The sequence below is a fragment of the Vitis vinifera genome, chromosome 10 (genome assembly GCF_030704535.1).
Source record: "Vitis vinifera cultivar Pinot Noir 40024 chromosome 10, ASM3070453v1".
NCBI classification, from domain to species: Eukaryota; Viridiplantae; Streptophyta; class Magnoliopsida; order Vitales; family Vitaceae; genus Vitis; species Vitis vinifera.
The window spans coordinates 13,387,501-13,414,397 of record NC_081814.1 but is presented as its reverse complement, the minus strand read 5'-3'; the positions used below and the strand labels follow the sequence as shown (position 1 = coordinate 13,414,397).

At 34.1% G+C, this 26,897-nt stretch overlaps 1 protein-coding gene and 1 pseudogene across 1 annotated transcript; both read left to right on the top strand.

The window, feature by feature from the left end:
* Positions 1-707: 707 nt before the first annotated feature.
* On the top strand, positions 708-16,994 carry LOC100260100 (kxDL motif-containing protein LO9-177). The gene is made up of 3 exons (XM_002281775.5): positions 708-922; positions 13,551-13,703; positions 16,747-16,994. The coding sequence occupies exons 1-3, from the start codon at positions 807-809 to the stop codon at positions 16,847-16,849; spliced, it is 372 nt and encodes a 123-aa protein (XP_002281811.1). The 5' UTR covers positions 708-806; the 3' UTR covers positions 16,850-16,994.
* Positions 16,995-25,417: 8,423 nt separating this feature from the next.
* Positions 25,418-26,897, top strand: part of LOC132254556 (uncharacterized) — a 4,765-nt pseudogene continuing 3,285 nt past the window's right edge.

The window sequence follows — 26,897 nt, the reverse complement described above, 5'->3', positions numbered from 1 at the left end:
AACTTTTCTAATATTTGAATTCTTTTCAATTATTATGCTTTCCAAAGAGTATTAAGAAAAAAAAAATATGTTAAATGAAAATGGTTTTCTTATACTTAGATATCATTGGAAAAATGTTAAAAAAACATATGGTGAAACATGAAGAAGATAAAAGCTAATTTATGAAAAAATTATTTTTATTTATTGGTTGATTTTTATTTTCTTTCTCTTGAAGTTTTCGATAACCAAACATAGCCATCATATTTAATTGCTAAAACAAAGAAATGATATTAAATTCATTTACTTTGAATTTATCAATTAATATCTTAACCATTACAATTTTATATTATTTTGAATTTAATATGAATAATTAATTGGTTAAAAGGGATAAAATAATCCCTAAATTTGTTAATCTAACCCTTTTCATGTTTTACTTGAAAAGTAACCCATTTTTTTTATATAAATACCTTTTATCATTTCAAATATTTACATATAAGTTTTAAAAGAAAGAATTATATTTACAAAAAAATACTTAGGGCATTTTTGTCCAAACACAACCGAAAAATGATTAAGGGTAAAATTTCTGAAATTGGGTTTTCAATAACTGCTTTAATCAAATAACCATAATATGAATCCAGTGATTAAAATTTGATTTTTTTTTTTCATCAAACGCCCAAATAACATAAGAGTGATTAAGTAGACAACCCAATACCATTTTAAACGGGCCTTTCTCCGGCCCAGTCCAGAAATCTGGGGAGTACAAAGTGCAAAGAGCCCAAAGGAAGCTCACAACCCAGAGCGGGCGCGTGCTGGGAACTTGGAAGGAGATGGAAGAGTCGGAGAAAGAAGCGATTAGAGAAGCTTCTGAAGAGGTCTCCCATGAATTCAAATCCCTAATCAACACTAAGGATCTTGATTCCCTCAAGCAATTGCAGCTCCTCATGTACATTCTCCCTATCCCTCTTTCTGAATACAGTCCTGTTTCGAGATTGTATGATATTATGTTCTGAAATTGGGATTTGAATTTGTGGATTATTAAGAGTAGAAGATATGTACAGAGGAAATGAAACGATGCTTTTCAATTGCTTTTAGATTTCATTTTAGCTAATTGAGATGTGATGCTGATTGTGCTTTTCGCTCTTAAGGTTTTAATTTACCCATAAAAAGTTTATTGTTTTGGTTGCTGCGAGGATAGAGGTTGTGGAAAGTATTCTAGCTGAATTTAGGGAAGGATTTTTTTTAAAAAAATTTTAAATTGTACATTTAATTTTTTTTGTTTTAATTGCACTTTTTTTTTCCTTTTTTTTTTAATTAAATTATATTTGAATCACTGGAGATTGTGTGCAGATTGCGTGCCCACTAGTTTTTTCTTTTAAGGAAAATTTTGCTGCATCAAATATTCGTTTGGAGAATATGTCCTACAATTTTTTGTTGTTGTTGTTGTTGTTGTTGTGATATATGCTTTTGATAGGCAAAATAATAATATATTAATATATTAATTTGCTTGTATAAAAGGGGTTGTATAAAAGGAGAATATGATCTCAGCCTAAAGGGAGAAAAACATCCTGCTCACTAACCTTGGGCTAAGGCCTTTTGGGTCCAAGAGTTCTATAAAAGAATCTTCTGCCTGCCAAAAAAATCTACCTTACCAATCAAACAATGAATTAGGTGGGAATTTTAGTTGCGACTTTGATTGCTCTTGACCTTCAAAGGTTTATTGGGTAGAATAATTTTATTGTAGATGAAGTAAAGTACGACTTATTAGAAAATGCAATTTGTTTTTCCTTGTTTGGATGTTGGGCAAGGAAAAAGGAGGTTTGAGTGAAAATAAAATGAATGGGTTGTATGTTTGTGTGTTTGTATGTACAATGCACCAACTTTAGAAGAACGAAACTGAAAGAGAAGACTTCAGGAGTTGCATTTGTTTGCATGATTAGATACATAAACGGAAAACTTCCTTGATTTTGTTTGAAAATTGACTCTTATGAAGTTTGGATTATGCTGCCATAAAAGGAATATGTATTTGAGGACAATTTGGAAATTTTATTGAAAGAAGTGATGTAGTAATTGCTTATCAAAAAGGAAAAAAAGAACTAAGAAAAGAAAATTTATGGTTTCTGTTGGCCTCATTCTTTTCTTTCAGGTGAACAAATCTGAGGACCAAGTTCTCTGAATAAGCAATATCACAGAGAGTGTTTTGCGAAGATGCATTTTCCAGCTTAGCCCCACATCTGATTATTCTAATGGTATCTTACAGCATCCTATCTTGAGGAGTGGAAAAGGAATAAGAAAAGTGAATAGGATGAAGCCGCCGGTAACTTTGAAAAATTCTATGTTAAGAAGAGAAATTCTTCAGAAAGTGCTTTTAATAGAGCAGTACACAATAAGAAGTTGCAGTTCTTGTCAAAGTTTTCATGCTTCTTGGCTGACACCTCCTTTATGTATTATGTTTCTAGATGCAAACCTAGTGTGTAGATCTACAAAGTTGGCTCAAGAGATACTTTTCATATGGACACCACCTCTAGTGGGTTTTGACAAATTAAATTTTGTTGAATGCTCCTTAAGTAACCTAGGATAACTAGATTGAAGGCAAATCCATGGATCATTATAGTACAGTGGTTAGAGCATTCTCAAAACCTACTAGAGAAGGTTTAGCCATTAAGGGTGAGATTTTTAGCTTTTTAGCCTTGTAGAGGGCTTGCTATGGGTCCTTTCAATCTTCTAGTGGAGGAAGATTCTGTTGTTGTCTTGCCTTGGGTGGTTGAGGAATAAAGAGGATCATTTTTTTTTTGATAGGCAAAAGCAGAAATATATTAGAAAAGGGCACCAAGAGGAAAACCCAAAAGCATACAGGGAGTATACAAAAGGACCCTTAAGGCACACCCAAGGGAAGAGAAAAAACAAACCCGACCCTTATCTAGCGCCTAGCCAATCAAGAAAACTAGGTAAAGAGAGAGGACCTTCATTTACAATTGATTTTGTCCACACCCAAAGATTACAAACAAAAGAATTTTTCAACCTATGAACCGAAAAGTCCTCATTATCGAAAGCAATCTTGTTTCTTTCCATCCAAACCGCCCAAAAGAGGCACAACGGGGCTGCCTTCCACACCTTTCTATGCTTCTTGCCCAACATAAAGCCCCTCCATTCAACAAGGGTCTCTCTAGCCGAAGATGGAAGGACCCAACACACTCCAAAAAGGGCGAACAATAAATCCCATAAATCTCTTGCCTTGGAGCAATGTATAAGAATATGATCAATTGACTCCTCTTCCTCACAGCACAGAAAACATCTGTTAGCAACAGCCCACCCCCTCTTTTTAAGCTGATCCATAGTAAGCACCTTACCCCAAGAAGCCTCCCAAGCAAAGAAACACACTTTGGAAGGCACACTAGGGTTCCATATCAAACCATGAGGGAAAAGACCAGCTCTTCTTGAAGATAGATCATTATAGAGTGATTTACCTGAAAAACTCCCATTCGAAGTCACTTTCCACATCATTCTATCTTCCATAAAAGGACTAAGTCTTGCACCTCGGATTGTCAAATGAAGCCTCTCCACCTCCTCCACCTCCCAATCATTGAAGGGCCTAGAAAATCTAGGACTCCAAACCCCTTCCACTCCCGAAGTGTCCCAAAACTCCTCTACCCAAGCCTCCTTAGAGGAAGCAAAAGCATACAAGGAGGGAAAAGAATTGCATAAGGGGAAGTTCCCCCACCATAAATCTTTCCAAAATTTTACCCTTCTACCATTCCCCACTAGAAAAGCGACTTTATTTTGCATAAGGGCACCTTCCTTCCTTATTTCCTTCCAAAATCCTACTCCATAACTCTCCCTAACATCTCTAGAACTCCAACCCTCTTCTTCCTCCCCGAACTTCCTACTAATGACATGCCTCCAAAAATTCTCTCTTTCAATCGCAAAACGTCAATTCCACTTGCAAAGAAGGGCCCTATTAAGGATGGAAAGGCGTCTAACTCCCAAACCCCCCTACCTTTTATCCATGCAAACGGTATCCCAATTAACTAAGTGAGGCTTCCTCTCCAAAGCACCCCTTCCCCACAAGAAATCCCTTTGAATTTTCTCCAACCTTAGACTAACCACTCTTGGCATTCGAAGTAAAGACATCAAGTATATAGGCATACTTGACAATGTACTCCGAATTAGAGTAATTCTCCCTCCTTTGGAAATAAATTGCCTCTTCCATAAGGCCAACCGTTTCCGAAATCTCTCTTCCACCCCATCCCAAACAGCCACAGACTTGTGGTTCGCCCCCAAAGGGATCCCCAAATAAGAAGAAGACAGCCTACCCACTTTACAGCCAGCCTCAAGAGCCAAATTCTCCAAATTCTCCACTCTACCAATCGGTAAAATTTCGCTTTTGTCCAAGTTGATTCTCAAACCTGATATGGCTTCAAACCACATCAACAACCAGCTTAAGTGGACCATCTGATCTTCAGAAGCTTCACAAAACACTAACGTGTCGTCAATAAACAACAAATGAGAGACTAAAGCCCCATTCCCACCCCTTCCATCAACCCTACAGCCTGATAGGAACCCTCCCCCCACTGCTCTATGGATCAGCCTGCTAAGGGCCTCCATTCCTATCACAAAAAGGTAAGGGGATAGGGGGTCCCCCTGACGCAGCCCCCTTGAACTGTTGAAGTAGCCTTCCGGGGTGCCATTGATCAATACTGAGAACGTTGTTGTAGAGATGCACCAGGATATCCACCCAATCCACTTCTCCCCAAATCCCATGCTTTGCAATACAAAAAGCAGAAAATTCCAGTTTATGTGATCGTATGCCTTCTCTAAATCCAATTTACATAACACCCCACTCTCGTTTTGTTTCAACAGAGAATCTATTGCCTCATTGGCAATAAGGGCAGCATCAAGAATCTGTCTTCCTTCAACAAAGGCGTTTTGAGCTGAAGACACCACTTTGCCCACTACCTTCTTAAGTCTGTTGGCTAACACTTTTGCCAACAGTTTATACAAACCGCCCACCAAACTGATCGGTCTGAAGTCTCTAAGGTCCTTGGCACCAGGTTTTTTTGGGATTAGGACCAGGAAGGTCGAATTTAGGCTCCTAACGAATCTGCCGCGCTCATGAAAATCTAACAAAAAACCCATAATCTCTTCTTTGGCAACATCCTAGCAAAATTGCCAAAACCTAATGGGGAAGCCGTCTGGACCCGGAGCCTTGTCCCCGTTCAGGTCTGAAAGAGCCTTGAGGACCTCTTCCTCTGAAAAAACCTCCTCCAGTCTAGCTGCATCCTCATCTCCAATTCTATTAAAGTCCAGACCTTCCATTGAAGGGTGCCAGCCCCCCCGGGTCAGTCAACTGGTCCTTGAAAGCTCTAACCACACCCCTCTTTATCTCCTGCTCCTTTGTTAACCATACTCCGTCAACTTTGATATGTAGCTTTGCCAATTTTTTTTATATTTCTTTAGAGTTGGTTGTTACTTTTGTCGAGTGTCTCACTTAGGCAATCATGTGGTGAATTTAATAGCAAAATGGGGGATCAAGAAGGGTTTATTTTGTTTTGTTTTGTGTCTTTTTTTTTTTTTTTTAAGATCTTCTACGCCTGTGAGTAGTCTTGAGTGATGTTTGGATTGATAACGTAACCACCTTTAGTTTTGCAATTATTTTTTGCATTCTAGGGCAATATAGACTTAATTGGTATTTGGTAAAACTTAGTTACTTATTGCTTAATGACTTAAGTTAACTTTAAGTTGAATTATTCTTAAGTTGTTGAATTAAAATTTATTACTTAATTTTTATTTTAAGTATTAAGGTTGTTTGGTAAAGTTAATTTAAGGTTTATTCTAAATCATCAAAGTAACATATTTACCCTCATTAATTTTAACTAATATTTATACTTTCATCAATCTTAAGCAGCAAATTTATTTTTTAAACATCCATATTTAAAATATTATAGATACATTAGATAACTACAAAAATATTTACTATAAAAGAAGATTTGTAAATGTGAAGTCATAGTTGGAAAATATACTTTCACTAAACATGGTAAATGAGGTTAAGATATTTGAGATTAAGAATAAGTTAACTATTTTGACTTACTACTTAAAGTTATTTTTGACTTTAAGTTGTGATGTTAAGTTATTTTACCAAATATGCTTAATCTACTTAATGACTTAAATTAAGTCATTAAGTTGATTTACCAAACATCCTCTTACTTTTATTATTTTTTATTAGGTCCTAAACTATTGATTATGCACTTGGGAAAGGACATCTATTTATTTTTTGTACTTGCTTATTTCTTAGCAATGAAATGTTTTTTGTTCCTATTAAAAAGAAAAGAAAAAAAAATCGATGCTCAGTTGTAATATCACTACAGGATTTTGTAGAATTGAAGAGCTATATGTAGGGTATTAGTTTGTGCTGAAGAGAAGTAGCCAAAGCTTGTAGAATTGAAGAACTATATTTAGGGTATTAGTTTGTGTTGAAGAGAAGTAGCTAAAACTTGTATTTCTTTTACGAGTCACACAGACAAGGGAAGTTGTATTTAATGCCTATTTGGCATGGTTGCAAGAGATTTCAACTGACTTTGAATAGCAAGTTTAATAGAACATGCAGTTGATACTTGATAAAAATAAATAAGCAAAGTATCTAATTATTTAGCTTTGTAATATGGTAATCATGATTAATCATTGAATATATATGTTTCTTTAAACTGTATTATGCTAAGGTTCATAGATATTGATTCAATAATTCAAATGTCAACATGCAAGGAGATTTTGCATGATATGATTTTTAGTAATGGAAGTTGTCTTCCAAAATATGGATGAAATGTATATTTTTTTTTAAATAGACATATTTTTGTTGCAAGTTTATAAAAGAAACATATTAGCAGTGGAGGTGGACATGTATTAGTTGATTATTTTGCATTTAGATTTTTGACTTTTATTTTTCTGTTCTAGATACAATTATTGTAAATGTTTTAAATTTCCAACTTGGAACTGTAAAGAGTATAATAATGAAGAAAAAAAATAACTATCTAATAAGTTCCCATGTATAAAAAAGTATGCATACAGGTAAATAAAGGTGGACTCGTTTATAAAAGTGTCCAAATAAGTTAGAACATGTATGAGACATAGATATCATGTTAGCGGGTGTTCGTTATGCTAGAAATGCCGGCATACCATAGTACTTATGAACGAGTCGTGATAAAACTATTCATAGTTGCAAAATATGAATGGTTTTATGCTAAAGTAACTCAACCTTCTAAATGCTTGACTTCCCGAAGCCATGGCCTAAGTATTACTAGAATACACCTAGACTACCACCTCTCTATGTTCACCTAACAAACTAAGCTAGTATAATAAGGAGGTTAGTAGTCAAAATGCTATACCAAACATCCTTGCTTATTGCCACACCTCGTACTAATTTGTATTGAGGTTGTGTGTATAGAAGGATGGAACATGGTTGAACGCCTAGAAATGTGAAAAAGGTTAGATAACTTTAGAACCCTAGGAAAGTAAGAAGACTTGTAAATATCTTGAAATATTCTAGTTTGTGGTTCCTAGGCTTAGGCATTCTAACAAGCTCCAAGGAAGCTAACAAATAGGAGGTGGACTTATTTGATCAAACTAGTGTTGCACCTCCAATGACCCCTCCAAGTCCTCTCAACCTCGTATTTGATAGCCTTTTAGCATTATAAAGTAGCCTTTGTATAGTAACGTTTTTCTATCCTTTCAAACTAAGGTATGCTTTGTTCCTTGCACATTCTAGCTTCTATTGAGGGAATGGGTGCTTATGACTAGTTAAGTGTTGCACCATTGTTTGAAAGAAAAGTGAGGTTATGAAAAATGGTATTAAAACACAATAAGGAGTTCTTAATTAGGGAGAGACAAATGTTAAGCTTAGGCTTTCTAGGAGTATTTGTGACATGATGACCATTGCATATAAGGGATTGGGAAGTTCCAGTAGAGGTATGGTATTGTGGGAGAAATTTGTTCCTCATCATGTTCGAGACATTGGATACATCATGATAGAATAAATGACCTGGTGATGAGGAATTTCTCCATCAATGGACTCTTTGGTTATTGAAAGGGTTTAGCAAAGAGTAAGATCTTGTGGTAATCAACTATTACTTTGTGGTAGTCTTGACAACTAATAAAGATATTCCAAGAGGAGGATGTAGTGATGATGTTTCATGGTGTTGCATAAATGCATAGAAGGTTGAGACTCTAGAAAATTGAAGAGCACCCTAAAATTTTAAGGGAGGAGATCCTGGAAAGTGTTTGAACCTTTTGGAAGAAAAAAGACTTGTAAATATCTTGGATTATTGTAGAAAGGTTATGAGATTGGACATTTTAGGAAGCTTGAAGGAAGCCTATAAATAGAGGAAGCTTTATTTAGCCTAGTAGCTTGGACACCTCCTAGGTCCTTCTATGGCCCCTCTACTTTGAATGTGAAACCTAAGCAGTGTGAAACATCTTTTGTGTAAGAATATTCTTTCATTCCTTCAAACTTAAATTTTCTCCCTTATTTGCTCATTCTATCCTCCATTAAGGGAAAGATTGATTTAGATCACAATGGCCCTAGTCACTAGCTAAATGTTGCATAGTTGGCTTAGAGAAAATGAAGTTGTGACGCTATTCTCTATTCTATGGCTAGCTATGTATGCTTCGCACTTGATAATTCTTTATGCATATTTTAAAAGAAATTTTATTTCATGTTCATTTGTGTAGGAATATTTTGTTGATGGATTGAAATCAAGATTTCCTTCAAAACTTAAGAGAAGTAGTAACTAGTGGAGTTAAAAGTAGGAATTATTGGTTGGTCATTCCAAGTGGAAATTAAATTGATGTTGGGTTTCATATGTTATGCTACTTGATATAAGCTTAGAATCTTAGATCATATGGAACTTTCACTTTTTCACTCTATTCCCCATCCCACCCCCCTTAAATTTCAGTTTACTATATGTCATAATATTTTGATTTTGATTTTTATAAGAAGCCACTAATTTTATCTAAAATTGAGAGGGAGCTTCGAAAGCTGGAGTTCTTAGCAAAGTAGATGGCATAATATGAAAAGTGGGGAAAGAAGGGGGAGGATACAAGAAGGGGTGGGAAATAGCTTATGTCCCTCTATGAGCTTTAAAATTTTGTTATGGAATGTTAAAAGGGGGTTAATGACAGGGAGAAGAGAAAGATAATTACTTGATTAGAATGTGGAAGGTTGATTTGGTTTGCTTGCAAAAGACTAAGGTGTAGGAGGTGTTGGTACAACTGGTAAGAAGTCTTGATGTGGGGAGATCTCTAGAGTGGGGAGTAATGGATGCAAAGAGTTTAGTGGTGATTTTTTAGGAGAACAAAGTGCTGGAGTTATGAGGAATGGAGTTAGGAGTATTCCCTGTTTCATGTCATTTTAAGAGTTGTGAGGATAATTTTACCAAGGTGTTTATAGGGGGCTATTCTAACCCCCTTAGCCAATGTTGGGGGACGTAAGAGGTTTGTGGGAAGACCCTTGGGGTATTAGAGGGAATTTTAACATGATTAGATATCTAAGGGAAAGGAGGAAGTGTGTTGGGATGTCTACTATGCAAAGATTTTCAAAGATTATTAAGGGTGTAAATATGCACAACCTATCATTGAATGGAAGTCCTTTTCCTTGAGGCTCAAATGACCAATCCATGTCTATGTTGGATCGCTTCCTAGTGTCAAAAGAGTGGAAGAATCATTTTAGTGGGCTCTTGCAATGTGTCTTGTCAAGGTTGGTTTACCATCATTTATCTATTTTCTTAGATGGGGGAGGCATAGGAAGGGGAAAACCCCCTTTAGATTCAAGAATATGTGGCCTAAAGCGGATGGCTTTAAAGACTTGATTAAAAACTGGTGGTTGAGCTATAGGTTTAGGGGCTCTAGTAGTTTTGTTATGGATTCCAAATTGAAAACTTAAAGAAGGACTTAAAAGCATGGAATCATAAGGTGTTTGGTAGTGTGGCAATCAAAAAGGTAAAAGCCTTCAATTAGATAGGTTTTTAGGATGCAAAGGAGAGGGAAGCTCCTTTAGTTGGGGGAGAGATTGACGCTAAAAGATTGGTTGTGGATGAATTTAAAAAGTAAACTTTGCTAGAACAAATCTCTTCAGGATAGAAGTCGAGAGAGTTATGACTAAAGGAGGGAGACAAAACATAGTTCTTTCACAAAATGACAAATGCTCATAGAAGGAGAAACTTTTAGCTATAATAAGAGTGGATGTGGTTTGGTTATCTGGTGAGGAGGAGATCAAGGAGGGGGTGGCTAATTCTTATCGGCACCTCTTGTTGAAAATGGAGATTGGAGACTTAGTATTAGTGGGCTAGCTTTTGAGTTTTTGAGGTGGGAGGAAGCTAGGACTTTGGAGTTGTCTTTCTCTAAGGAGGAAGTCTTCTTTGCTCTCTCTTGGATTTTAATGGGGACAAAGCCTCAAGTCTTGATGGATTTACGATAGCCTTTTGGCATCTATTTAGGACTTTGTTAAGAGTGAAGTGTTGGGTTTCTCTAAGGAATTCTATGCGCAAAGGATTATTGAGAGAAGTTTGAATGCTACTTTTTTTGTCTTAATCCCTAAAAATGGTGGAGTAGAATATTTGAAGGGCTTTAAGCCAACTAGTTGGTGGGGAACCTATACAAAATCTTATTGAAGGTGCCAACAAATAGGCTTTGGAAAGTGGTGGGTAGGGTGGCCTTTTACTCTCAAAATGCCTTTGTAGAAGGGGGACAAATTTTAGATGCTGCCCTTGTTGCAAATAAGGTTGTTGATTCAAGGTTGAAGAGTGGTTCTTATGGTGTTCTATGTAAACTCGACATTGAGAAGGTCTATGATCATGTCAATTGTAGCTTCTTGTTGGTGGTTTGGAGAAAATGGTTTTGGTCAAAAGTGGATTGGGTGGATTAAATGGTGAATTTCTACAACAAAGTGCATTGATACTCCTACTAGCTTTGTCAATAGCTCCAGAGGATTAAGGCAAGGGACACGTTTTCTCCTCATTTATTTCTTAATTCAATGGAGGCTCTTAGCTATCTTTCTTAAGAGAGTTAGGAAGGAAGGTTTCATTGTAGGTTTTAGGGTGGGAGGTGGAGGTAGCTAGAGGGTGGAAATGTCCCACCTATTGTTTGCTCCCAGTTGGGAGTGTTCCTAATGTGAAGGAGTTGGTGGATATTTTGGAGGTGTAGAGTGGAGTTGCTTCCATCCAAGAATCTTGGTCTCCCTTTGGGTGTTGCCTTCAAATCGATAACAGTTTGGGACATGGTGAAAGAGAGGTTCAAGAGAAGACTTGCAATGTGGAATAGGTAATACCTGCTAAAAAGGGGGCTTCTGACTCTAATTAAAAGCACCTTATCTAGTCTTTCCATTTATTTCATGTCCTTTTTTTAATATTTCAAGAAAAATGGGTTTGAGACTAGAAAAAATTCAAATGGATTTCCCTATAGGGAGAGGAATTCTTGAAAAAAAAAGCTTCACTTGGTGAATTAGTCAAAAATAAGTTTGTAAAAGGAGGGTTGGGATTCATCATCTTTTTGTCTTGAACTAGGCTCTCCTAAGCAAGTGGTACTGAAGGTTTATGTCAGAAAGGGAGTCCTTTTGGAAGCAGGTTATTATAGGAAAATTTGGGGAAGATGAAAGGGGTTGGTGTGCTTTAGAGGCAAGGAAACGGTATGGTGTAGGGTTGTGGAAGGCAATAAGGAAAGGGTGGGGAGCTTTCAAAAGTAAGATTTGTTTTATTAAGGGCAATGGAAGGAGGGTAAAATTTTGGAAGGACACATGATGTTCGAACACGTCTTTAAAGATCTCTTTCCCATTTTTGTTTACTATAGCTACCTCAAAGGATGCTTGGGTAGTAGACGTATGGGAGCAAATCGGTGATGGGGGGCATTGGAATTCATGTTTTTCATGAAATCTCCATGATTGGGAGGCAAATTGTGTTGAAACATTCTTTTTGAGATTGCAAGGAAAATTAATGAGAAGGAATGTTGAGAGAGCAATGCAGATGGCCATGAAGTGAGGTAGCCTTTCAGTTAAATCCTTCTATTTTGGGATGGTACAAGGAGAGATTAGAGTCTTTTTGTGGGGATGTTATTTGGAATTCATGGGCTCCAACAAAAGTGAGTTTTTTTGTATGAGAAGCAATTAGAAGGGATAATAATTACAGAAATTTTAATGATGAAGTTTTGAACTTTGGTGAATAGATGTTTTGTGTAAAACAGAAGAGGAATCTAGTGCCCATCCTCCTTCATTGTTCCTAGGCAAGAACGTTATGTCAGCAGGTCTTCTCCTTATTTGGAATTGTATAGGTGTTGCATTCCACAATTAAAACAACATTATTAGGCTGACATGGACATTTCGTCTGGAAGAAGAGGAAGAAAACATGGAAAGTTGCTCATTTGTATTTGTTTTAGACTATTTAGAAAAAGGGAAGTAGAAGGGCTTTTGATGATGTATTGGGTTATCAGATCAAAAGCTTAAATCCTCGTTTATGTGCAATTTTTTAGAGTGGGTCAAAGGAAGCTTGGAGGATGGGTTTGTGTCTATAGTAGATTTTGTCTATTGGTTAGGCTACAAATAAAGGGAGGGGTATTTTTCGTTTTCTCTCCTCATTCTATGCTTCATAGCACATTTGTATACCTCCTATGTACTTTGTGCTGACCTTTTTTGTGCTTATTAATGTATATTTCTCTTTTACCTTTATAAAAAAATAATTTTATTTTATATTATTTTTCAATGGGAAAAACCAGAAATTTTAACAAAGGATGAAATAATTACAGAAAGTGGACTTGAAGAATGAGGAGTTCTCCAAACAAGAAAGAAATTATACAAAAAGTAAAGAAGGCATATAAAATCAAGATCAAAACCAAACGCCCCAACTTCTATAAACAAGCCGAAAAGCTGGGAAGCATAATCTCTCCCAAAGATTTAGGATTCACCATCCCATGTTTGGTTCAAAGTGTACATCCTTATTAGCCTCTCTAGGAATAAAATCTCCCATTCTTTTCCACTTCTTTTCTTCTTCTACTAAGTCTTTTCATTCATTTTTTGGCTGTTTGGAAGCTTGAAACTCTTCATCAACAGTTCAGTGCAAGTTGCTCAATTTGCAGAGATTTGTATTGCAATTACATGAAATTTAATTCTTTAATTTCTGCATTCCCAGCCTTTCCTATCTATTGTTTGCTTTCCACATGTTTGTGGTGGTTTTCTTGTATTTTCTACAATTTTGTTGCACTCTAGGGATTCCTTTGCATAATTCTTATGTTTGTCATTTAGTTAAGTTGAAAAAATTAATCACTTTGCTTTTGAAAGTAATTTTCTGTATAATATGCTTGGGTAAGAATTTGATTTCCATACAGTTTTGTGACTGTTAATAGATGATGTTGCATGTAACTGAATGTTAGTTTCAGATTTATAAAGCTCTTCAAAATACAATGGGACATTTGATAACTCTATCGTTACATTACTACTCTGCAAATTGCTTTGGGATTAGTTGCTTATTTGAGTTTGCTACATCAAATTGGTAATTCATCTGTTTTCTAATATTTTAATCCTTTTGTGCTCCAATTTGCAGATTGGGAAGGTTGCAGGACAGTAATGCTGTCTTGTCACATTTTAATGAGTATTCAGAGCATTGCTATGCTGAGGTTTCCAATGATTTCTCAAGAAATACTCGTCTGTTGAAGTCTATGAAAACAGATCTTGATTACATATTTCAGAAGCTGAGGTATTTAATAGTTTTTTAGTACTGAAATACTTCACTTTCACAGAATAATTAATAATCAACTGCAGTTACACATTCCTGAAATCCGGATGCTAATCATTGTGGAAATAGCTCTAGTACATCTATTTAAATGTTTCACTGTTTATGCAGTTTTAGTTTTTTCACCTGTGAATTAGTGAAATCTCAAGTTTGGAACTCATGGTATATATGGTTTATGTTTTGGCTGAATTGTATTTATTAAACTGCAAACTTTCCTAAAAGGTTAACTGTTAAGATATGCACTTAGAATGTATGCCAAGTTAACACCCTTCTTCATGTGTGACCCCATACCAGCATGTCGAGAGACAATTAGCAGTTTTGAATTGTGGATAAACAGTAGGAAACACTTGAACTTGAGACCTCTAGTTGACCATAGCTTTGATGTCATGCTGGATTGAATTCAATGAACTGGAGAAAGGAGCAATTGGGGAGCATATTTTCCTTGGTGGCCCCCTCTCTCCAGAGATGTGAGGTTTACTAGCAATCCATCAATTGCAATTGGAAGCGAGATGCTATTTTTTGTTATTCTATTTACCACTTTTTCTTTGTGCCCTGATGTGTGATTTCATGCTTTTGCGAGTAATTTTTTCTTTCTTTCCCAAGTGAGATACTAACATGGCCACATATTATAGCATGACTTAAAGGTGGTGCATCCTCGTTGAATTGAAACTCCTTTCTAGATTGACTAAGAGATTCTATTCTGCATTGGTCTAAGAAAAGCTTTAGCTATGACTTTGTAGCTTTTAATTTACCAGGTAACCATGATCAAGCACATGGTTTTCATCCCTTTTCATGTTCAAACTGCAACAATTGAAATGGAAGTGAAGAGACTATGTCTCTCTCCCTTTGTGAAGAAATCTTGGTGAGACTTCATTTACAATCCAAACATTGCCTTAAACATCAGTTGGGCTCCGTTCTTTCAAAAAATCAATGCCATCAACAGAAGAAGAGTAATGACTAAAATATTCTTTGAACTTTTCGTTTCACTTAAAAGGGCATTCTATATTATTTTAATCACATCTCCCTTATTAGAAGGGAAGAAAAACCTGAGAGTGAAGGGTTTGGACTGTGGAGGTTCAGTCAATTTGTAAGAACTAAGAAGATCATGAACATTGGATGAAATTGGGGTTCCATGATCTTCCTTGGGTGATGGTTATGTGCAAACAGGTAAGTTGTGCTAGGGGTTTTTCCTGATTTGCAGTAATGAGATTTTGGGTTTGGGTAAGGGCTAGGGTTTTGGCCTATATATATTTATATAGCATAATGGAGGGGTGAAACTTCATCTGGATGGAGATAGAAGTCTGATTGCTTCCAAACACCATTTGCAAGTATGCTTGTGCATTGGCAACCAGGTTGGATCATTATCTCACTGTCAAGGTAATGCTGTGGGAGCTGATGACGTCATGATCAGTAGTGATATGGGTGTTGCTGATGACGGGTGGTTAGGTGATGGTATGGAAGCTGATGAGGGCGGTGCTTAGGCCACCAGTTTGGGTGTAAATGGTGATAATTTCTGTTAGGCCCTAAATCTTTTATCTAAGACCAATTTGTGAGTTAGGTTAGGCATATAAGGATGTTAGGTCACCAGGCAATTTAGGTCAGCAATTCCCTGTTTAAAATTTTTATGGAAAAGATCTAATTTGGGTCGAATTGGTTGCAATAGTCAATTGACCTAAAGTGTTGCTTTGACCAGGCTATAATTTCTCACGTTTTAACATCATTTCTGCAATCTGAAATGTACATGACTGACATTTAAAATAACATGTCATTCTTGTGCAGTGCTTCCAAAACATAAGGTTATATTGAGTTACTTTACTTACGTCCATCAAAATTTAACATACAATCTAAACTATGAGAGCATCATCATATTCTGAAACTTGCATATTTGCAATCTCACAATCCCTGAAAGGTTTCACAATCATAATTCAAAACCTAAGCAATTCCATCTCTTTTGATGGATTCCCTTGAATTTTTTATCTGAAAAAATTGAAGGGTGAGCTAACAATTCCAATAGAGAAATTAAGTAATCTTATTTCTAGGGTCCTATATGGAATTTACCCAGATTTCTTGGTATGAAAATCTTGGGTGAACTTTTACAAGAACGGAAAAATATATGACAGGAAAAAATTGGGTTAAACTTCTAACAGAAACAATTTATCTGCTTGAGTTAGATTTTAGGGTCTTTCATCCTGAACCTAATATCCTTCTTTAGGGACTTCCACCCAAGAACTGTCCTCCCAATTTGATGCAAGCTCGAGAACACATAAATACATAATGTGACATGCATCTCATTAAAATAAACCTATTTGCATTTTGTAAATCATTCAAAAATCTAGTAGTAATTCAATTCAGTTGAGATTTGATAATTTCTTAAGAAATATGCAACACTTAAAGGCAACAACAAATCAAAGAAACAGGAAATTAGTGTCTTATTCTAATTCCCTTGTATAAGCCATGTGTGTAATGTAGAAAACATTACTTCTCAATTTCTGTTTGCATTCAAGTGCTAGACATAGGGTCTAGGAGGGTCATGTTTGAAATGGTGTCCAAAACAACAAATATCAGATTGTATATATATATATATATATATAAAATAAAATAAAAAACAGATAGCAAATGCTGATGCTCCTTAGATTTCACATATAGACATCTAATTACAAATTTCGTAATTGATATTTTGCAGCCAATAATCTTGCTTTTCAGTTTAACATGTTTTGTTGATGCAGAAGTTGATAATTTATGTTCCTCCCTCTGTTTTTTGTCTGCAGTTTCTCTCCTACTGCCCTAATGATTTGAATTCCTTTGTTAAATAAATAATGCATTTTGTTGATACTGATTGCACGGAAGTTGCATTGTCCTATTCTTGCATTCTAACATCTTAGATATTTCTTGATTTCAAATCTAAATAATTATTTCAATTCATTTGTTTGATCTCCTTATATGAATTTCAGTTACATAGGGTGTTGTTTCAATTTGGTAATTTGATATTCTTTCCTTTTGTCACCAGGAGCATGAAGGCAAAAATGTTGGCTACCTATCCAGATGCATTTCCAGATGATTCAAAAAGTGAAATACTTGACCAAAGACCTGACCTTGAAATACCTTCGTAACACATCCAATATGTCAAAAATCGTGCTGTATCTCAAAACACTAGTCAGTCTTAACATTTTAGTATTTGCTATTTTACCTCCAATGCACATTTATTGACCAATTAATACACAAATAAGTCTTTAAATTGAAAGGGATAAAAAGAAAGTTTGTACCTAGTGTTGATTACTACACTCTCTCATCATATCTTCCTTTTCACTTACAGCAAGGGCGTTCTAAACTGTTATTCCCAAATACGTTTTGGTTTCTTTGGTGTTCCAAAGCATGATATAAAGCCCTAATAGAAGCCAAAGTGGTAAAAAATCATGGCTTGTTCCTATTTGCATGTGATTTTTAGGTGTCAAGCCTATTCATCTTTCAAGTTCTGTAGTTTCTTTTCCATTACATGAAATCATTCCTCCCCCATTTTTAACCTAATAAACTTATCTAGAAACATTAGTCAGTGATTCTCTTGTTTATGCAAATCCAGATTGGTAGTAAAACCTGTTGGAAAAAACTGCATGCTCAACAATCTATTAATTTAAGGTGACTTTAACCCTTATCATTGAAGTCAGTTTCATCTTTTCGTATTCATGCTTCTTCCAGGTTCTTTTGGGATTGAATCTGTGAACTAATTTGTTGGATGCCATGGGCTATGATATTATGAAGAATTTTGGAATCATTTTGAATTCAATTGATTTTTTTTTTTTTTTTTTGTTCCTGTAAAGCATTCAAGCATGTAAACATTGATCAGATAGTATAAGAGGGCATCTGTTTCATAATAGGGGAAATGTTAGAAACCTTCCCATGAGATTTGAGGACTGCATAAATCACTTCCGTGGCAGAACAACAATCATATTCATGATCCATGTGTTAATTTAGCATTTGAGGTGGGAAAGGTTAGACGACAGGAGAACAATATGGAGAGCGTTGGGAAACCAACAGAATTTTGATGATAAACCATGCCGAAGAGAAGCAGACTGTGAAGTTCCCAAGAGCTCCAGCCCAATCCAACCTTAAAAGTGCTTCATTGTACCATGGAAGCGTTTGATGTAACCTTATCTCTCCCGACATTTCAAATCACTTTGTCACGGAGAACACGAGAGCTAGCTCAGCAGGTATAGTACAATAGAAAAGAGAGCTAGTCTCCAGTTGCAATGAATGATGTTTGTAAGTTTTGGTACAATTGTGCTCAGACATTTGGATAATAGGATTACTTGTACACGGTGGTCCATCTATAAATGAAATTCAAGATTCTTTTGTTCGAGATTTTTACACAATTTAACCATTAGATAGGTTATGGTTCATCACCCAGTTAGTCGTGGTGTATTAATTGCATTCCAGGTGACCATTAAGACCTAAGAGTATTCAATTGATTGACCTACAGGTTGATCCCTTGATTAACCACTTTCTTTGCCACTCATTTCTTGAGCAACTAGCCTAGATGCATTGGGCGATTGGCTGCTTGGTAAACCACTTGGTGAATTGATTGACCACTTGTTCAACCACTTAAGTTGGAAACACCGAAAGGTGAGAACTTTGGATTTTTTTTTATTATTAAAAATTTAGATTTAACTAAACTTTGGATTTTCTTTGTTATTAAAAAGTTTTCGGTTGATATTGGGATGTGGGTGATTGAAAGAGTAGAGTAGTAGTAGGGTTTGTTTAGCAAAGGAATTGAAACATGCTGTGTATGTGGATACTTGCATGAGGGATGAAGGTATTGTTTTATGGGAGATGAAAGCGGTAATTCTTGAACTACAAGTAATAAAGCCACCTAGCTAATGATCTTCAATTTCCTTTTATAGAAAGGCAAAGCCTTATGATTCAATGTATTATAATAGCCCCTAACTAGAATTTATATTTGATCTTTTGTTTTTCTATGTTGATATTTTCATCCTTTTATAATTTTCCACATTGTGCTAGCCATCACTATCAAATCTCTACTTGTGAGATTATTTGTAGGGTTATTTGATTAGAAGGGATCAAACAAATGTATACTTGAAATAATCACTCCCATTTTTAGAAAAATGAAATATAACCTTTTTGAACAAAAATATCCATCAATAATGTTTTAATTTCTATCTCATATTAATATTTTTTTGGATATAAAGTTTAGGAGTAAAAATGTCAAAATAAGATTATAAGAGTAATTTTCAATAAATGGAAATTGTTTTTCCAATGGTAGGTATCATCTTATACATATGAGTCTTGCTATTGTATCGAGGTACTTTTTTGATAGGTATTGAAAAAATACCACTAATCAAATGATGTCATGTATAAAGGTTTCGTTTATAGATGTTTGAGTCTCGTTCATTTGTTCCTTAGTCTCATTTGTTTGTGTTCTTATCCAACGACCTAATTTTATCACAAACATCCAATAGTTTAGATAGGGAGTTCGGTATTCCATTTGTAATTTGTAATTTGTAATTACTATTATCTTTTATTGTGTCCGTTCACATGTGACCTTGAGGTAGGATATCAATTTTACCGAGTGTTGATATAAGCTTAACAATTTAAAGTATGGATGGTAAAAGAACTTGTCTGGGTCCATTTATCCATATATAATTTTATATTTATAAAATTAAAAAATATTATATATGAATTCTAGGATGGAGAATGAGGGCAAGTACATGGGTAAGGACAAGGAATTTGTTTCTCTAATGAAGATTCCCCATCCCCCATATGTTTAGTCTAAGATAGGAAATGAGATAGGGATGAGGAAAAAAAAATTACAAACAAGAATGGGAAACCTTGTTTGCCCCTGCCTTGCCCCTTTTACATCTTTATGCTTAAACTTTTAAGGCCCTATTTGTTGAAACAGGTTTATTATTATTATTATTATTATTATTATTATTATTATTATTATTATTATTATTTTATTTTCAAATAAAATAGAAATTAGGAATGAAAACATCTTTGGAGAGTGCTTTCTATTTTCATTTTCTAGAAACCTAATTAGTGTTTTCTAGAAAATGGACAAAAAAAAAAAAAATTAATTAGTGTTTTCAAAAATTTCTAAAGAAAAGTGAAAATGGTTTTCTAGTTGAAAAAAAACATAAATGAGCTTATCGGACCACAATATAAAAGAAATATGTGTATTCTAAATATAAGAAAATACTACTATGAATAAAGCATAACCCATATACATTATATCAATAAGATTAATTTTACTTTCTCTAAGGTTTTGGTTTTCATTGGTTTGAAATTTCGTCAAATATTTTTTTCATTTTGAGTTAGAGGAAGGTAAATGATAATAACAAGTGAGAAGAGTAAAAAAAGTATTTGATGAAATTTCAAATTAACGGGTATTCCTTAGGAAGTCCAACCCAAGCATGAGTTTGCAATTCATTTGTTCTACATGCATTTGTGTCTAACATGCAATTGATATTTCCTCGATATAGGATTAATTGTAAAAATGTACTAATTTAAATTAAATGTTATACTAATTTTAAAATGTATTAAGTTAATTTATTTTCAATATAATATTATTACACTTGAATATAAAAATAAAATAAAATATTAATTTAAAACTAAATTATTGCAAATGTACTAATTATGTGATTTAAATATATTTATGATTTTTATTAAAAAATATTGGTACATTTTGATACAAAATATTTTTATTTAAAAATATTGATGATTTTATTTATGATTTTATTTTTGTTTTTATATTTAATTAGTATACAAAATAAATTATAAGATAATTAAAATTAACTTATTTATAATAATTTAATTTTTTGTCGATTTTTCACCAATATATCTCCTATATATCTCATATATATTTGAAATTTCAGATATTTTTTTCCCATTTAAGGCGATATTTTACTTGTATCATCAAATGATTACCAATATATTACCGATATTTTCGTCACACAATATATCTTACATATATAGCGTATTCACCTTTTCTGATATATGATATATTGACTATATATCGTGATATATCCCGATATTTTTGTCTTTGATTGCATGAGTTGAAGACTTGACCCACTAACCGAAAAAATGGGCAAAAATGTCAATAAATATTGAAATATCGCTGATAAATTTGTTCGGCCAATTATCCGTGTAAAATATGGGACCTCCTTGATAAGCAATGTCAAACCATGATTATAGGTAAGGGAAAATGGAAAAGAAAATCAAACTGGGACATTGTTCCACACAACCCCTTTGCACTAAATTGTTGTAAACTAAAATATATAGTCATATAAAACCATTAAATAAATTAAAAAAAAATTTATATTCACATTTATTTTTATGATAATTGTATAATGATAATTATGAAAATAATATAAAATAATTAATATGATATTTAAAAAAAAAATTTAAAATAATAGAATACAAAGATATGGAGATAAATATCATAATTTTCTTTTTATACTTAAATATTATATGTGTTATATTAATAAAGTTTAAAATATTAATATATTTACATTTATCTTCATAATTTAATTTGATAGATGAAATATTATTAAAAAAATTTAATTTTATATAAATTATATATTTATGACATTACCAATTTGACCAAGTTTCAATCATCGGTTTGACCATTATACTATGAATCAATAATTTTTTCAATTTAATGATAAGATCGATTATGAAAACGTTGATATGTCCAATTAATTAAAAGAAGTGGAGGCTTTGTTGAATGAATAGAATCGTAGATTAAGCATCTAAATCTTGGGTGGGAAACCCTAAATTTGAACCAAATACATTGAATGGATATTGTACTTTATATAGGAGGCCATTGGTTGTGGCTCTACACTAAAGTTTCATATGCGTTGTTAGAAGAGTCTAAATGAACACAAAATTGAAAAAACAACTCATCTAATAATTTTTGGAGACATGAACTTGTTTGAACATTTTTATCCTAATTTATTTCTCTCTCACTTCTTTTAATATTTTAGAGTTATTTCCACAAATAATCATGAAATTGGAAAAATAATCCCTTAGTGATTTTTTTGGAGTCATGTCCATTTCTTAACATTTTTACCATTATTTATTAGGTTATTTGATTAAAATGGATGAAATAACCCTTAAATTGCAAATATAATCTTCTACCTTTTTAAACCTAAAAAATAATCATTACATACAAAAATACCCTTAAACCCATCCCTTATACTTCAATTCCATTCCTCACCCATGAGCCTAATGCAAATAAATCTATTTTCATTTCAAGAGAGTGGGAAGCCAACATGAGAGAAAACGTAAAGCAAGTTTCATGGTGTCTTTCTTTCATTCAGTTCCTCTAAACTCTAGAAATCAACTTTCATGTGGTTCAACGTATTCCTTTGGTTCTATGAAGGTTTCAAAATGGACTAAAAAGAAACCCTAAGTGTCATGTTTCAATTCCCGTATTTTTTAAAAATCAAACCCTATTTTTTCATTGTACTAATTTTGTTAGTTCTCTTGGTTTATGAAAATGGAGCAAGGAAAAGATACTTTGATAAAGAATATCATTAAAGAGGTATAAAACCCTAGCAAGAAAGCCAAGTGAGTGAGAAAACAAGGCTTTGAAAACCATTCCATATCAACAAAAAATGAGAATAAATCAATTAAATCAGTAAGAATTAATTTTCTACTTGAAATTTGAATTTTTAATTTTTTTTAAATTTATTTGTTATGAGTTGATAATATAATTGAATATAATTTTTGTGGAATTATTTTATCTAAGTTTTTAGAATTTTGATTTAAATACATTAAATACGTGATGTTTGATTGATATATCTATTTTTTTTATATCTCTATTTTCTCAATCTTTCATAATATTTCTTGATATTTTAGTCAAGAAAACTTAAAAAATGAAACTAAAGTTGTAATTTTTCTCTGTATAGTCTAAGGTTTGAAGCAATATCTTAATGATAAGAAAATTTTCATAGTTGATTTGAAGCAACATCTCAATGATAAGAAAAAACTAAACTTAGATACTATCAAGTTCATTGCCAATAGGTTTAGGTTTAAGTTGCTTTGGTTTTGTTTCAAGGGGCTTTAAAAGATTCCCTTCATTTTTAGTTCTAGCTACAAATTGGTCAGATTTAATATCTTCAATTGCATTAGTATCCTCAATAACATTCTCATGAAATATGACACTTCATAGAATATTAGTGCTAGCCATGACATCCTTGAAAACTTTCCATCTGATAAGGATTCTCACAAGTCTACCTCTAAGCATTTATACACTCATAAGTGGTATTTTTTGCTATTTCTAAAACAACAAAGGAAGTCATTTAGTTTAATAAGTTCCTCATAGGACTTGGAATTGTTCCCTTGGTTATACCGTGTATGATCTTGTTTTGAGATAATAGTAGGACAATGACACAGTCTAAAGAATCGAGGACCACCAGAAGGGAAAACACAAAGAGGAAGTACTACCTAATTCGTGAGATAATTTAGAAAGATGATGTGATTGTGGAATAAATTATTTTTATACTGTATGCTGAATTTTAGGGTTAGTGGAAGATTGTCATGATAAAACCATTAAATGTATGAAATGATGTAACAATATGAGTTTTCGGTTATATTTTATTATCTCACTTTTACATTATGATTTATTTAAGCATTTAGACCTACATCATTTGCATCTTACTTAACTTAGGTGCATTAAGAGTTGCACAGAAGATCAAAGTCATGGGCTCCTTCCAAGTTGATGGATAGTTCATAGTTAGTTCATGGATTTAGGCAATTCATTTGAGGTTGTAATGTACTAGATCGTAATTGTATAAATAACTTACATTAGTCATTAGGATGAGTTTCCCATGATGAATGCACTAGCGTGTATAGTTACACATTGGACAAGACATGTGGTGAATCATGATATTGGGTGCGGATAGTCATGATTTCACTAAGTTATTATGTTGTATGAGCTTTCAACCTTAAGAGAACGTTGAACTAGTGTTGAGGTCTTCAATGACTTTAACTTATGAGTGAGACCCTAAAGTAGATATATATTCCTTATCGATTAGGTTATTGTTTATTAAGGTTAACAACAAATATTCTCAAAATAGGAACCATGATATCTCATGAGTTTGAGACAGTGTGTCCTCTTAGGTAATCCTAAGGACTTGTGATAATGAAATTTGTTGTCATAGTAATTCCTATACTGAAATTTGACATATGTTTTTTGTAGACTAGAGTATGTTAGTTAATTACGTAATAGGAGAATCTAAAACTTAGAGATGATAGAGATAATCTTTAAGAGGTCGATAGTTTTTGTCTTATTAGATTATGGACAACAATTCATTGGGAGCTTGTATGCCATGGATAGTAGGTTATGAAGCCAAAAATTGATTAAATTGAATTTAATTAATTTTCATTTAGATGTAATGTCGTAGGATATTTGATGAGAATCAACAAGCATTCAAGGATCCATTGCATGTTCTAGTTGGGCCTATTACTAAAGCAAGATCTAAGAAGATCAAAGAAGCACTTAATGGGCTAATTCAAGATATTTAGGTTGATTCTAACGCAGGACATTCCAAGCTTGGCCCAAAGGAAGATGAAGGTGTAATAAATTTAATCCAAGCAATTGAGGGTTAATCTGGCTTGATTGGGCGTGATTTATGGCGTGGATTAATGACTGATTGACTTTCCAGCTTCATATCAGTTATTTCCTATTCTAGAGCTTCTAAATTCAGGCCAAATCTACCTTAATTTTAAGCTTTTATTATTTAGAACGTTTTTTTTAGCTATTTTCCTATTTTGGATCTACTAATTTCAAACCAAATCAACTTTTATTTAGGGTTTTAATATTTAGTAAGTTTTTTTTCATGACATATAAATAGCATGCACTCATTGTAATAGGGATGATTTGTATTGAATAAAACAATCAGAAAATGTGAGGCTTTGCTCTTCTTTTGGTTCTTTAAGAACTGTGAACTTATCAGGGATTCTTCCTTGTGGAATTCAAACTTTATACCTTCGGTTCATGATTCCATTGTAATCATTGGGTCAAGGTCTGTTACTTATACTTTTGGTTCGCGTTTCACTTATAAACGTTGGGTCAGGGTTCTATAAAAAATCTGTATTTTAGCTTTCTTGGGCAATTATTCCAATACTGTTTGTTGGGTCTCAAAACGTGTCGATTGGGGTTCGCATCATTTGGTATCAGAGCACAAGTTCTAAAATCAGTTTTCTATCCCTTTATCTTTTTGTTTTCTGTTATCATCCTATCTTGTTCCTTTTGTGTTCTTTATTCCTCGTTCTTATTTTTTTGACGTGCACTAGGTTAAAATCGTGCACCAAGCTCCAAAAAAAAAAATAAATAAATAAAAATAGAAAAAAAAAATTGTGTGTAGTTTCAATTCTCTCAAATCAAAATATTATTTTCTTTTGTCTTCTTCCTTTGATTTAGTGTTTTTATCATATTTTCTTGCCATTGGTATTAGTTTAATTACTACAAGTTGAATTTCTTGATCAAGTTTATTAGTTTAAGCAGAACTGAAAAGGGGAAGCTACGAGTGGAAAAATGCAAGAGAGTGTGAGACTAGTATCGGGAAAAATCCAATTTAAGAGTGAAACACAAGTGTGAGTGCAAACACGTGAGGGAGTGTTGTGAGGAATTATTTCTAACATTTTTTTGTAGTTTCAAAAATATGTCTTCTAGTGGTGAAACATCAAATAAAGAAGAAAGGGAGAAGTCATCCCTCATGTTGCAGGCTATGCAACAACAGTTTGAACGCATGAATGTGGTGTTTAATGATATTCGAGATTAGATGGATAGGTAAGACGTTGTTATCGCTTCTTTGCGAGAGGAGCGTACCCAAAGAGCCCATAATGCTAGAAGGCAAGGAAGGCTTGCGCGTGTTGATGATTCTGATGACTACCATGAGGATGAGTTTGAAGATGAAGAGGATCATGCTTCATTGAACCATAAGGGTAGGTTTGCGCCAAAGGGAGAAAGGCGTGGTAGAGGTTTCCGAAGAGCTCCAAGATGGCAAGATAGGACTGATAGAAACCTAGGAAACATCAAAATGAAGATACCATCATTCCAAGGGAAAAATGATCCAGAAGTGTACTTGGAGTGGGAGAAGAAGGTGGAATTCACCTTTAAGTGCCATAACTATTCCGAGGAGAAAAATGTAAAACTAGTTGTGATTGAGTTTACTGACTATGTTATTATATGGTGGGATCAACTTGTGATGAATAGAAGAAGAAACTATGAGAGGCCTATTGAGACATGAGAGAAAATGAAAGCCACCATGAGGAGGCGGTTTGTCCTTAGTCACTACTATAGGGACTTGTATAAAAAATTACATAGTCCTACTCAAGGCTATAGGAGCGTGGATGACTATCACAAGGAGATGGAGATTGCCATGATTCGGGCTAATGTAGAGGAGGATAGGGAAGCTACTATGGCAAGGTTTTTTAATGGGTTGAATCGGGACATTGCCAACGTGGTGGAGTTACAACACTATGTGGAGTTGGAGGACATGGTGCACATGGAAATAAAGGTAGAACGACAACTTAAAAGGAAAGGAACTTGGTCATTTCAAAATCTCGACTCCTCTGCTTCATGGAGGCCAAATGGGAGGAAAGATAAAGGGGTTGCTTTCAAGTCCAAAATCGAACCACCAAAAGGGAGAGATGAAGCTCCCAATGTTAACAAAGGTAAAAATGAATCTCAAACTCGTAATCGTGATATTAAGTGTTTTCGTTGTTTGGGAGTAGGTCATATAGCTTCACAATGCCCAAATAAGAGGACCATGATCGCACGTGTTGATGGAGAGATGGAAACTGAAAGTGAGGAAAATGATGACCAGATGCCATCATTGGAGGATGCTTGTGACGATAATGTGGAGTATCCAGTGGAGGGTGAGTCACTTGTGGCTAGGCGTGCTTTAAGTGCCCAAGTTAAAGAGGATGACATGGAACAACAAAGGGAGAATATTTTTCACACTAGATGTCACATCAACAATAAGGTATGTAGTATGATCATTGATGGGGGGGGGGGGGGGGAGCTGTACTAATGTGGCTAGCACTACTTTAGTTGAAAAATTGAATTTACCTACCTTGAAACACCCTAGACCATATAAGTTGCAGTGGTTGAATGATTGTGGAGAGGTTAAGGTAAAT